The sequence below is a fragment of the Poecile atricapillus genome, chromosome W (assembly GCF_030490865.1).
Source record: "Poecile atricapillus isolate bPoeAtr1 chromosome W, bPoeAtr1.hap1, whole genome shotgun sequence".
In the NCBI taxonomy this organism is placed as follows: Eukaryota; Metazoa; Chordata; class Aves; order Passeriformes; family Paridae; genus Poecile; species Poecile atricapillus.
Genome location: NC_081288.1, coordinates 103,869,845 through 103,883,694, shown reverse-complemented (window position 1 = coordinate 103,883,694; position 13,850 = coordinate 103,869,845). Strand labels below are relative to the sequence as shown.

General features: G+C 48.6%; 1 protein-coding gene across 2 annotated transcripts; it reads left to right on the top strand.

Moving 5' to 3' along the window:
- The first annotated feature begins 10,908 nt into the window (after window positions 1-10,908).
- LOC131591793 (cyclin-dependent kinase inhibitor 1B-like) lies at window positions 10,909-13,464 on the top strand. 2 transcript variants are annotated; one of them, XR_009280461.1, is made up of 3 exons: window positions 10,909-11,393; window positions 11,921-12,619; window positions 13,304-13,464. XR_009280461.1 is itself a non-coding variant. In XM_058862855.1 (3 exons), exons 1-2 carry the CDS (start codon window positions 10,919-10,921, stop codon window positions 12,040-12,042), a joined length of 597 nt encoding a protein of 198 aa, XP_058718838.1. In that variant the 5' UTR covers window positions 10,909-10,918; the 3' UTR covers window positions 12,043-12,051; window positions 13,304-13,464. The 2 variants fall into 2 exon arrangements, 1 of the variants encoding a protein (XP_058718838.1); XM_058862855.1 differs by having other exon boundaries at window positions 11,921-12,051.
- The last annotated feature ends 386 nt before the right edge of the window (window positions 13,465-13,850 follow it).

Below are 13,850 nucleotides of genomic sequence, written 5' to 3'. Positions count from 1 at the left end.
GTGCCTACCATCTCCTGACCTGAGAGTCCTGCCAACACCGCTGCTGGTGGGGTTGTGCTGTGAACCAGACCTGGGAACTACACAGAGTATTAAACAAACCCACACTCTGTCCCTCCTTTATTACTAGTTTAACCTGGGGCACTTCCCAGGCTTAGCTATAACCTTGCCCAAGAGGAGCATCCACTCCACTGGGGGAGAAGTGAAACCAGGATGAAAATGTGCAGCTGGAAATGGTGATGGCAGAAAAAAAATGTGACTTCAAAGAAGATCTTAAGAGTTTTGTTTTGGTGGGCTTTTTACAAGAGTATAAGCCTAGATTTTAAGAAGTTAGCCTGAAGCTTGGACTTAGAATGTGATTAGCTTCAAATCAGCTGTTAGGGACAAACACACTGCTTCTTTGAATTGAAAGTATCTTTGAGTACTCAAAGTACTTAAAGTACTTTTGAGCCTTTGAGTATCTCAATCTGTCTGGCAGAGGGAATCCCATCCCCTACAAACGCTCTGATGGGGCACTGCCACAGAAATCATCCAGCTCACCTTCCCTCTTCTCCAACCCTCATCCCCTCTGCTATCACAAACATTAGCTCGACTCTGTGCTGACACGGGTTGGGGAAGTAGTTCTGTGGTTACTACTGAGATTAGCACCTTCTCTCCTTCCTCAGAGAAGGCCACATTTACCCTCCCTTTTCATCAGTGGTGAAAGATCAACAGTTTGTAGCAGTCCTTTTATTTTTGTTAATTTATTTTCTTACAGTTTAATTTTAAAGGCCTTGCTTAAATTTGAAGTAAGAATAAGTGGCAAAGGATGGTAACCTCTTAAATTTGCTTTGTGACATTGTAGTTGTGGAGGGGATGGTGCAGCAAATTGTGATGTTTAATGCTGCCCTTCTGGGGCCAGGAGCTCAGCTAGGGGTTGCTTTTGGCACTAAAGCCCATCCCTTTGGTGTATGCCCATCTGCAGGACACATCATGCTGCCCAATGCTCCTCCAGGACTTTGGGGAGCTCTGTCAGGCCCACAGGCACATGGGCTTGTGACAACTCGTTTATGCAACACAAGCTGTATCTGCTTGCTGCTGCCAGATTGTGGAAATCTGCAAATAATTGCAAAGTCTGCCAGTTTAATTGGATTGTGGTGTATTTGCACAGATGGGTGAAGTCTTCCAGGCCAATATTTTCCAGAGTGACTTAGCAGTCTCTCAGCTTTAAGGTACTCAATATAAGAGAACATAGAAGGAATGGGTTTCTGCAGATTTTTTTAAGAGAAGCACCCCCAAACTGAAGTAATCCAAATCATCAGTCACCCAGAAATTCCTTGCCACAGAGACCTTGATATGGGGGATCTTTCACAGTAGCTTGATGTAAGCCAAACTAAATTCATAAAAATAATACAAAACATCTTAACACATCATTTGTTCAGCAGAAAAATCCAGTGTGAATGTGTATGTGTGCAGGCATTTTTACAGGAAGTATAATGAATAAATGAATATCTGTAAAACAAAAGGAGGAGGAACAGAAAGACATTTTATTTTATGTGCGAGTCGGCCGTTGTTATTGTTGTTATTTTTTTTTAATGAGGTACAAAATGTTACTGTGGAACATTGTCCCTATGTGCTCTGGCCCTTTTCCAGGCCTAGAGCTCAGTACTGACTGGGGAAAAGAAAGCCTTGTACTTGTCTTTCTGAAAGATAGGCTGTTATCACTTGTTAGAGGTCAAAAAGGAAAAGAATCAAATTACTTATTAATTAAATACAAACTCTGTAAAATTGCTGAGAAATAACTAGCCCCCAGGGCCCAAGCTACAGTTGCCCAATATCTGAATGTACAAAAGAAAAACAGTTTACTAGCATCATCAGCTTTTTCTACCAAGAATTTGCAGGGAGACAAGAAAGCTGTAGAAGATGCTGCTGTTCTCAATGAGAGATTCCATTAAATCACCCTTACAAATATCTGCAATTTATAAGAAGAAAGAAATGGCTATTTTAAAATATATTTAAAATTTATTTTATCTATTTATTGTTATAAACATTCACAGAAGCAATAGGATCAACTTAAAATCATTTCAGTTAAGTCAAAACATTTTTCACAGGCAGCAAAATGATGTAGTTACATGATATTGATGTAACTACTTTTGAGAATGTGACCTTGGAGGTCTGCACGACTATAACGAAGTCGAGGTGCCCTAGTGCTAAAGTCACACCTGAAAACAGGACTACAGTAGCTTTCAAACCTAACCTGTCTGACTTTGAAGAGTCTCCCCAAATACTTCCCCAGATCATATGTCCAGAGATGAAGTCAACGTCTCCCTTGTGTAGCCAAAGTGGACCTCAGCTCCTGGTGTGAGCACTTACCACTGTTCTGATGTGTCAATCAGCTTTTGTCTTAAATCTCATGGTCCTGAAGCCATGCTACTGCCAGAATCCTTGAATCTTTCCTTTGCAGCAGAATGGGCTTCTGGTTCCTGTGGGTAAGGAGGAAGCCTTGAAAGAGTAGAAGAAATTATAAGGAACACAAACATTTTATTTTTTTGAAAACCAAGTATTATGAAATCCCTGAAGTGACTTTACATACTCAGAGCCATTAGATCCCACCCTTACCCTCCCTGCCGGGCACCCTGAGAAGGCTTCTTGCCAACCACGCTCTAGAGCATTAGAGGTAGGTTTTCAAAGGTGCATACACACCTGAATGCCTTGGAGGAGCTGGTCCTGACTTCTCAGCAGGTTTAACTTGGCCTGTTGGGTGGCTGACCAGCTTCTTCTGCATGCTGAGAGTTGGGCTTTTTGTTTCTAACTCGGTGGCTGAGCAAACCAACCACACCAGAATGAGGCAATCCCAAGGTAGGGTCTAGCAAGGTCTCACAGTTTGCTCTGAAGACTTGAAAGAAAGGGTTCCCTACTGGCCTGGGAAGCTCTGGTTGCGCTCAGGTTCTTCAGCCCCTCCCCCCCGCCCCCTTGAAACAGCAGGGTTGCTCTAGGCTCAAAAAGACACCCACAGGGACAGATGAAGGCTTGGGTTAATTTTTGTTAGTTTTCACTGGTTTTGAAGGGCAAAGGAGTTCTGAGAGGTTGACTATGGCTTGAGAGTGCTGGAGACCACCAGGAATAGAAAAACTTCTTTAAGGGCATTGTTACAGGGATCCAAGGAACAATTTTTGAGTCAGACTATAGTTTTTGTTGGTTTTGTGATCTCTCACCTGTCTTTTGCAGGCTTGGGATGCGAGGCAACAGAAGAAAAGAATTGCCAGGGAATCTCATAGTATTAGCTATGTTTTGTTGCTGTCATTCAAGTCAGTTATTAAATATAAACTGTTATATTTGCAATGATAACTTTGCAAACATCTTGAGTGGAAGTTGTTCTCAAAAAGCCTTTCAAACTAGAGATAAAAGTGATGCTTTCAGGTACTCCTCTTTAAATAGATGTCCCAGTTTAGCTGCTGGCAGCAAGAGCAAAGGGAGTAACCAAGCAGCTTGTGAGAGTCAAAATCACAGCAGATTAGGCCTCTGCTCAGAGAAACATTTAACTCCTTATGAGGGAAACCCAAAACAAGTGCTGGTAAATAAAAGGCCTCTCTTTTTCTACCTTTCTCATTAGCCACTAAAACCATGACCACTGTAAATTTTGCAATAGACTGGATTCAGTGAAATAATGTTTGGTTTTTGACTTGCCAGCTTCTTTAGGCTTGGCTGGTTTAGGTCAGTCATGAACAGGGTCAGGAGCACTGATTCAGCCCATTGTTAACTGTTCTCAGGAGGCTCTTGCCCTGGCAGGACCATCCTGGTGGGCATGGCTGGAAGAATGGTGGTGGAGCACTTCTTTTTACAAGGGCAAGGAGTGACAGGACAAGGGGGAGTGGCTTCACGCTGACAAAGAGCAGGTTTAGATAGGGAATTAGGAAGAAATTCTCTCCTGTGAGGGTGGGGAGGCCCTGGCACAGGGTGCCTAGAGAAGCTGTGGCTGCCTCATCTCTGGAAGTGTCCAAGGCCAGGTTGGATGGGGCTCTGAGCAACCTGGGATAGTGGAAGGTGTCCCTGCCCTCAGCAGGAGGGTGGAAAACTGGATGATCTTTAAGGTCCCTTCCAACCCAATCCATTCTGTGATTCTGTGATTCTCTGAAATGTCTGTCACTTACCTCATAACAATTTTGTCATTGCCAGATGCTTGCAGAATCCACTTCAAATTTTCCTCTGTAATAACATCCCATTACTGTAGGTAAATGCCCTGGCTTTTGCATCCCAGAGCTGTACAATTCCCTCGCTAGGCTGGTTAACACAAACAAGATGTGGTACTGTACAAACAGATTGTTTCAAACAGCTAAACATCTAAGCAGATTAGGAAGAGGGTGAGGGAAGAAATGGAGGTGCTGAGAGTTGCAGCAATGTGCAGTGACATGGCCAAGGGAAGCCAGAACCAGAATTCAGATCCCATGCCCTGATAGTAATCTGTTACTTAATGCCATCATTTTGGTATGTGAGATGGGTCATCTTCCTTAAAGGATTTAGAAAGTAGCCAGACCAGTTCCTCTGTTTATATAAGGAAGATGTTTGTAGACCTCTCGATCCTAAGACAATTAATACAGCCCATTGGGGAAAGATTCAAAGAAAGGGGGGAAAAAAAGAAAAACAAAAGGAAAAAGAAGGAAAAAGAAGAAAAAGAAAAAAACAGTAAAAAAGAGAACTGGGCTAGATTCTCATGTAAACAGCACCCAGAATGCCTAAAATTCTAACAGATGCAGATGTTTTTATGTCGGATTATTTTTTTGGTGAGCGGCCTCTTTGTGGTCAACTGTAAGCATCACATTTACATAGTTCTGTATTTCTGAAAAAGCCTATTGCATGAAGTTGGGATCCTACCAAATGAAAACAAAACACAACACTAATGAAAAATAACAATCTCTTCCAACAATGTTCAGTAACTGACTTAGAGGTTAGTGCTGTGTTCTGGGAAAAAAAAATTATCCAGGCACCATATAATTTCATGCACTAAAAACATTAAACATTTCAGAGGAACGTAACATATGACACAGGGTGTTTTTATTTAATGAATGGCTGTAAGAAATGGGGCCAGCATCCCTTCTCACAGATGAACACATTGTGCCAAGAGAGTTGCTGTACAATGTGTCATCACTCGGGAACCTAAAGAATTGTACTTGAGAAAACATTGCTACAAAATATCATTCCCTTCCCAGAAAGGTTCACTTCAGGCTTTGTAGAAAAACAGGACGACTCATTTCCACTGCACATAATTCTTCTGTTGGGAAACTTTCTTAAAGGCATAGGTGGTGGAGCAAGTGTCTAGAAAACTGTTTAATTTCGTAGCGACAATAATAGCTCCTGGTTATTGTTGGTGCTCAGCTCTTGCTTTGGGCTTTCAATACTTAGAACTTAATAAGCATGGAGCAGGTTAACCCTCTACACACCCTGAAAAGGGAGAGGGGGAGAAGGAGAAGGAAAGGGAAGGAGAAGAGGAAGGGGAGGGAGAGAGGAGCAGAAGGGAGGGGAAGCAACATGGAAAGAGAAAGGAACTTTAGCTGCCATAAGCCTCTAGTTAAAACTCTTATGTCAAAAATTTGCTGTTCTAACAACGTGGCATGGGTTATGTGGTGTATTAAATGGGAAGTCTAACAGACATGCAGTTAGACTGGATTGAAAATTACTTTTTTTTTAATGTTGTGTTTTCTTCAGAGAAATTAGGTCAGTTCACAGCAAATAATCGATTTACTGATTTAGACCACCTCTACAACAGTAGTGTTTGCTGGGATAACTCAACATAATCACGTGTGAGTGTGTGTATTTATTTTTAGGGACTGTATATTAACATCCTCTTTCTTGTTCCTGGTTTGAAAAAGGAGAAGTTGGTTACCCAGAAAAGTGCATCCATCACTGCTGGCTGTAGGACACTTCTGGCTTCACCTGTACTTCAAGAGCAGTTTGCTCCTATTTTGCACTTCAAAGAAAATGAAAAACAAAAATAAAACTGTCTGAGCCAGACCAGAAGAGTCTTCCCTGTGACAAAATCAGGGTATTTTGGAAGCACTGCTCCTTTAGCAAGTCAAGGGAAGCTGGTGACAAGCAGAGAGCTCCAAAGAGAGAAGAATGAGTACTTTCAGTGCTAGTAATTTAACCTGTATCTTCTGCAGACATAACCGTGTAACCTGCCCTATGATTATAGCGTAGAGAAGACATTTCTGACACAGTACCTGCCTTTTAAAACAAATCCCACGAAGGACACCCTCAAATCCCATTAAAGACACCCCTAAGCTGTACCCGCTGCCAGCACCCTCACAAGGGTTCAAAATCCGCGGGGCTGGTCCTGGCACCCACCCAAGGCTGCTGCAGGTGGTGCCAAGCCGGGACCCCTGGACACCCCCGCTCCCCACCTGCCGAGAGGGGAGCGGCAGCAGAGCCCGCAGAAGCGCCGGCAGCAGGGATGGGAGCGGGACCTGCCCAGGGACAGCCCAGGTGGGCACTGGGGACGCTGCCAGCAGCGAGGCCAGGTCCTGGCCTGATCTCTGTCCTTAGGCTCCCTCTAGAGTTTACAGCAAATGAGCAAAAGGTCTCGAACGCCACTTGCACAGGAGGGTAGCATCTCCTCGCGCCCCCCAAGCAGTGCTCTGGTCTTGGGCACTGCTGGATTATGTCCCAGAGCCTTTGGACACTAAAGTGGCTCTTTCCTTCCTGACAGTCCCTGCTGCTGAACCTCACCGGGCCCTAATCCTGCCCAGAAGGGAAGGGCTCCTGTTAAGTGAATATTAAATGGTGAATACTTGGGGCCCACACCTCAAATCTCATGGCCGGCTTGCCCCACATCTCTTGAAGAAATCAGCACTTGGCCTGAAAAACTGGGGAGGTGGGGAAGCAGCACTGGCTCCTCAGCTGAGGAGGATTAGGAGCAAACCTCCTCAAACCTCCAGATGGGTCATGCCATACCCCTGCTTTCTTCATTCTCTGTTCTGGAGGACACATCCTGGTTGAAGAGCTCAGGTATGATTCCAAATTTTCCTGCTATTTGCAAGGGAATATGTAAAATCCCTAGCAACCCAGATGCTTTGTGTGTGCGGTTTGGATGGGCTTTGCTGGTTCACTGGACAGCCTTATAAAGTGCTGGGGAAGAAGGGTGGCGAAAAAGAAGACAGGAGGCTTGCCTAAGCGATTCTGGAGGAAAGAAAAACAGCGAGCAGCTGTGCCAGTGGAAAAGCCCAAACAAGAGCGAGGAGGGGGGTAGTGGGAAGAGAGGGGACAGGGTGTCCAGAGTCTGTTAGAGGAGACAGGACATTCTTCACCCAGACCTCCCCATAAACACTCCTCCCTCCTTCCTGCTTCACTCCTCCAAGTTTTGTTTGGGGTTTCGTGCTGTTGTTTGTTTTTCTTTCTTTCTCTAATCCTCTCCTCCTCCTTGACTGGCCGCATCTTCAGCTGAGACTGCTCCGGAGCGGGGCAGAGCGGGTTGGGGGAGGCTGGAGCTCTGCGGGGCAGGCCCAGCTCTCGCCCCCGTCCCCACCCCGCACCGCCTCCTCCGTAGCCCCACTGCTGTGCCCCTCTTTTGCAAGACGATGGCGCTCTGATCTTTCCACAGCTTCACTCCGGGACTTTCGAGTATATTTTTTTCCTGTTTTTTTTTTTTTTCCACGCTTCACTGCTACTACGGGCGGGCGCCTGCCTCTGTCCCGATTTGCTGCAGCCATCGGGGGTGCCTGACTGTAAACAAAACACTTTAGATCATGGCAAGGTCGCTGCAGACACACACAGACCTTTTTTTTTTCTTTTTTTTTTTCTTTTTTTTTTTTTTTTCTTTCTCTTCAGCCGCAGCGATTTAAGGTGGATTGCCGAGATCGCGTGGAAGACGAGGGGAGACGAGACGAGAGACCCGAAAGAGGGGCGAGGACCAACCCCGATCCCCGACCACGGCCGAGGATGCTCCGGGTATACGGATGCTTCCACCCCGGGGGAGACTTTTTTTTTTTTTTTTAAATTTTTCTCCATAATTTTACCACCTTTCCTGATGATTTGTCCCAGCTCGACCCCAGCGTTTCTGGCGGCGCGGGTTGCGGGCTGTGCTGCCCCCGGAAAAACGCGCAGCTACCGCTGCTGCGGGGCTACACCCCCTCCCCTTTCCCTCTCCCCAGCCCCCCTGAGGGCGAGGCAGGGTGATTGAGGAGAACAGTTAGAGGGATAAACCGAGGGGGAGACCACTCCTCTTTAATTTTCTTTAATTTTTTCCGTTGCTACCATCAGCGGCTTAAATTATTCGCGCCCCTCTTCTCCTCCTCCTCCCCCCCCCCCCCTCCCCCACCCCCCCCGCCCCTTTGGATTTAATTATTCGTGCTCAATATACTTGTACAGCATCCAGGGACTCAGTCTCAGGCCCTAATGCTACGGAAAGTATAAACAGAGCAACAACAAAATAAACCCCAGAAGGTTCTTGTCCTACAGTAACTTGGTTTTTGTTTTTTTTTTTTCCTTTTCCAAAATTTTCAGATAGATCAGTGCTCTCTGTTGTACTGCTGTGATGTTGCTGCTGCTGCTTTACTCGTGGGGCACAGAGTCTTTTCCAGTATTTGGAAACCCACACTCTCCACAATTTTTTCTGTTTCCTAGTTTGTGCTTATACTCTGGTACTCTGTTATAATCCTGCACACCAGTGGGTTGCCTTTCCCTTGTGGATTAGGGAGACATGCAGAGACTCCCAGGGAGCAGAGAATGGGAATTCCTCACCTAAGGAGTCTGGGGTGGGACACTCAGCAGGTTACCAGCAGGGAAGCCCCCATCAGCAGGATGAGCCCTGGGCATCCTCAAGCATTTTCTGCAGAGCACTTTGCTACATGTGTGGATCAGCAGAACAAGTTCAGTGTCCCTACATCTGACAGAGAAAATGAAGTTTGAAATGGAGCTTCCTTGCTAGTGGCAGTCAAAGATAGGAAAGCCTGGAGAAATGAAGATGAAATCCTGCAAATACAGCAGATGCAGGCTCTACTTTTTCCAGCCGATGGAGTTTTATCATGCACTTGCAACTTCAAAAAAAATCTCAGGTCCTTCAGACATGTGAATGTCAGTTTTAATTTTCTGCAAGTTAATTGCTGAAACTTGTGGTTTTTGAGAGGAGTTAGAAAACAACTTCCAAATACTAAAATCCCCAGCATATAAATAAAAAATGTGGCTAATAATGTATTTCAACCTTGTGGTTTTATGTCATTTGTATTTTTTTTTTTTTTTTTGCCTGTACACATATTTTTTTTGAACTTGGGTCTGATGATACTGAGATTACTCTGCTGAGTGGTGTGAGCAGAAGCTGGAGGTCTTAAGTCTGACAATGGCCGACAGAGTGCTGGCCTGGTCTTGAGCACTTTGTGAAGGTTGTGTCCTCTCTCCAGTGTGTAAAATCTCCATGTCTTCAAGGCCAAACCTGCTGACTCTCATCTCAGACAGTTAAACCCAATTGTATTGAACCCTGCGTTGTTGAGGTAACTTGCTACTTGTGTACCCCCCTCACCCTCCCATCCTGAAGTTTGCACGGGGTTGCTCTGCTTGCAAAGGAGACCTGGCCATATTGATGGGTGTGAAGTGCCTTCAGGGCCCTCCAAAGATTCAGGCACAGGATCTAGGCACCTGGACACGTCATAACCTTTAGTGCTGGAGAGAACCTGCAGTGTCACATAATACATTGAGGGCGCTGCATGGTGAGGGAGGTTGGCAGTGGAAAGGGATGGAGAAAAGGGGGCCAGAGAGGAATGCACGATTGCTCTTATGCCCACCACACATGCTCTGACTATCTGAGGAAGTTGCTTAAAAAATCTCTGGCTGTGATTCTTTGCCCATCTAATCTTTTGAGCACACAAACAGGACAAACCCCAGTGCTATTTTTTTTCTTTTCCCGGATTGCTGACATCTGAAATCGCAGCAGCGGTTATTTTACAGACATTTCTTAACCTAGCCCTTTCTGTGCCGAGAGGGTAGAAGATGATCGCCTTGGCACGACGAGCTACCAGCCCATCTCCGCAGGCAGTGGTGTCAGGGCGCTGATCCCCGCGGCATGCCCTGGTGGGGCTCAGCCTGCCCACTAGCCCCGAGCTTGCCCCCAAAGTCGGACCTCGGCGGGGACGCACCTTCAGTGCCCAACCCGGGCAAACCAGAGCGGTGGGACACTCTTGTCACAGCCCTGACTCTAAATCAGCCACTGCCATTCCTCAGGCCGCTCGGGGTGTTTTTGTGGGGCGGCACAATCCCCGCCGGGTTTTGCGGAGGGGTGAGGAGAGCGGGCTCGGCGGTGCCGTCCCACCCCTGTCGGTTTTCCCTTCGCTCCCGGACTCGGCTCGCCATGGCCCGGCCGGGCTTTGCGCCGTTCCACCTTTAGAGCCGGCGGCGGCGGCGGGGCAGGGCCGGGCGGACGGGGCGGTGCCTGCCGCCGTAACCAATGGCTCGGCCGGTCTGTTTAAATAGACTCGTCCTGTCAATCATTTTCTTCTTCGTCAGCCTCCCTTCAATCGCCATATTGGGCTGCCGAGAAAAGAGCTCATCTCGCCTTGTTTTTTTTCCGTCTCGCTTTTACTACGCGGCGGCGGTGCGAGCGGCAGGGGCATCATTGGCACCAAGGCCATCACCGGCACCGGCACCAGCGCCACCGGCGGCGGACCGGCACCGCCGCGCTCCGCTTCTCACCCGCCCGGGGCTCCCTGGCGGCGGCAGCGGCGGCTCTCCGGGCTCATCCCCGGGCCGGCGCTTATGCAAGGGCGCCTCCTCGCCCCTTCTCCGCGGGCCGAGGGCGAGCGGGGCCGAAGCGGGGCCGCAGCGCGGGGCAGCGCGGAGCGGAGACGCGGAGCGGAGCCGCCGGGCGCCGGGAAATAAAGGGCGGCGGAGAGGCGGCGGCGGCCGCGGAGAGAGAGAGCAGCGAGCACAACCCCCGCCTGGAGCCACAGCGTGCGGGGAGATGTCAAACGTCCGCATTTCTAATGGGAGCCCTACTCTGGAGCGCATGGAGGCCAGACAGTCGGAGTACCCGAAGCCGTCTGCGTGCAGGAACCTCTTCGGGCCGGTGAACCACGAAGAGCTCAACAGGGAGTTGAAGAAACACCTGCAGGAGATGGAGGAGGCGTACCAGAGGAAGTGGAATTTCGATTTCCAGAATCACAGGCCGCTGGAAGGCAGGTACGAGTGGCAAGCCGTGGAAAAAGGGAGCTCGCCCGACTTCTACTTCAGACCCCCCAGGCTACGGAAAGCCGTCTGCAAGTCCGCCGGCCGCCAGAGCTTGGATGTAAACGGGAATTGCCAAACGGTGGTTTTTGTCGGTTCTCAGGGAATCTCAGAGGACACTCACTGTGTAGCTCAAAAGACTGATGTTTCAGAAAATCAGACGGACTTAGCAGAGCAGTGCATTGCCCAGAGGAAAAGACCCGCGGCCGACGGTAACGTACCCCACGGCTCTGCCCCGCGTCCCACTCGTGTCAGCGCCGGGGCTCCGGCCCCTCCGCCCCTGCCACGCGTGGCACCGGCTCGGCGTATCCCCCCCGCCCCTTTCCCCCTAAAAAAGCCCGGGTACTGTTTGCAGTCCCGGGGGGCTCGCCTAGAATGGGAGCTGGTAGATTATTTGCCAGGAAGAGCCCTTAGACGCGGGTCAGATTCCCCGACCCCTCGCCGCCCCACTGTGGGGAACCGGGCTCCTGCCCAGGTGGGAGGAGGTGCACAGCGCTCAGCAAAAGACGAATATGGATTTTAGCCGAAAATAGGGAACTTAGATCTCCTATCTAGAGAGAAGCCCAACTCCCCACCCCCTGCTCGCTTCACGCAGCCGATAGCTGACATGGGATCCGGGAATATTCCCCCTTGGCTCCATCTATCCCCCTTGGATGCCGAGCAAACATCTGGAAGGAAAATATTTTAATATCTCCCCCCTCCCCCTCCGCCCCCCTCGTTTTTAATTTTCCCCTCCTAGATTCCTCTCCTCAAAATAAAAGAGCCAACACAACAGAAGAAGAGGTTTCAGAAGACTCCCCCAGTGCCAATTCAGTGGAGCAAACACCCAAGAAATCAACCCCGGGAAGACATCAAACGTAAAGCGTTTAGGTCAGTTCCCTTTAGGGTATGGCATTAGGATGCAAGTAAGGGAAAGAAGGGGCGACCGAGTGTCTATCCCGCGTCTCTTAAGAGGTTGGGGAGGGGGCTTCGAGGCCCTGGGAAACGCCGAGGGGTGTTTTCTCCGAGGAAGGGTGGCTTTCCCCGAGCGCTCGGGAATGGGTGTGTGTTGGAGGGTGGGGAGTGGGAGGCGCAGGGCTTGAAAAGAACAAAACAAGGAGAGAAGCCCAGCCTGGGCTCGGCAGCGTCAGGGGGCTGGGGCAAGGGCTGCAGTGGGACTGACCCTGCCTTCCTGCGGTATGGGCACCGGGGCCAGGGAGAGCCCTTTCCCAAGGACCGTTCGGGTGCAGGGACGGAGTTGGAAACGCGGCTGGTGCATCATGTCAGATGCCAGGGGATTTCGGGGGGCTTCACCTGTCCGCCGCCCTCGGGGCTTTTTCATCTCCAGTGTCAGCCTTGCCGTTGCATGTCGCGGCCACCTTCCACTGCGGGAGAAATAAGTCAAGAAGTTGAGTTTAAGGGGAATCCGGGCACTTTCTCAAAATTCGAGCAATGCAAGGTTGTTTTGTTTTTGTTTGGTTTGGTTTCTTTTTTTTGCTTTTCCCTTTTTTTTTTTTTTTTTTTCTATTGTTTTGGTTTGGTTTTAGAGGCGGACAGGGGAAGGGAGCGGGTTAATGGGAGGCTGGGTTGTGCAGTTTTTTCTTTTTTTTTTCTTTTATTTTTTTTTTCCTTCTCTCCTACCCCCTTTTTGTTATTTTGTTTTAAGGTGATGGCTAGGGCGGGGATAGTTGGTAAAAATTGCGCCGGCGGTTTGGTAGCCGAGGTTAGGAGCGAGGTTTACCAGAAAAAAAAACCTATTTGCGATTGTGCAGAGAGAGATTAAGCTGTAAAGCAGAAGTTGCAACAAATTAGTCCCGCTGGGGTGAGCCGTGGCCGAGCGCGGCCATGCGAATGCCGCTACTCCCGGCAGCTTTCGGCGGTGGGGGCACGGTAGGGGTCCCCCCGTGTTCCCCGCCGAAGGATGGAGGGGCCGAGGCCGCTGGCAGCGGCGCGGGGAGCGTGGGGGAGGCGGGGGCCCCGCCCGGGCTGGGCCCTCCCGCCCCGGGGATGCGGTGTCGGTTTGAACCGGTTGCGCCGCGGATCGCGTTTCTTCTCGATGTTTTCTAATCGCTCTCCCCGCCACCTCTTCTTCTTTTTTACTTTTTTTTTTTTTTTTTTTTTTTCCTTTTCATTATTCCCGCAGAACGGAGGATGTGCGCGTCCTCATTCGTCGACTGCGGTGGGCGGCGATGAAGCGAGGAAGATGTAAAGTTGTAGTGGGAAAGGAAAAAAAATACATATCGCCGATCTCCGGGGTATGGAGGTCCTGTACAAGCACTGAAAAAACAAAAAAACGAAAAACAACAGCAACAAAAAGCAAACAATAACACTAAATTTTAGGCACTCTTAAAAGACCTGCCTCTAAAAGCATTGGATGTAGCATTGTGCAATTAGGTGTTTCCTTATTTGCTTCATTGTACTACCTGTGTATATAGTTTTTACCTTATGTAGCACATAAAATTTGTTGGGCAGGGGGGAGGGACTGGAAGAGGGTGACGGATTGGAACTTGCTTTCACAATCTAGCAAGCAAAGAAATCTATGAAGAGAAGCAGTGTAGGGTTTTTATTACTTAAAGATGTATTGTCCCTTTAAGTGGGTCCACAGTGTTTTTCTCTTTTTTCTTATTTTTAAAAATTTTTTAGACTTTTTTTAATGTATCATCGTGGTAACTGTTCAGAGCAGATCATTG

What these genes read in the sequence shown, in the direction of transcription:
- LOC131591793 (XM_058862855.1), top strand. Translation starts at nt 10,919, where the DNA reads ATGTCAAACGTCCGCATTTCTAATGGGAGCCCTACTCTGGAGCGCATG. An exon ending in GAAAAGACCCGCGGCCGACG is followed by an intron (nt 11,394 to 11,920) that starts GTAACGTACCCC and finishes TTCCCCTCCTAG; the next exon opens with ATTCCTCTCCTCAAAATAAA.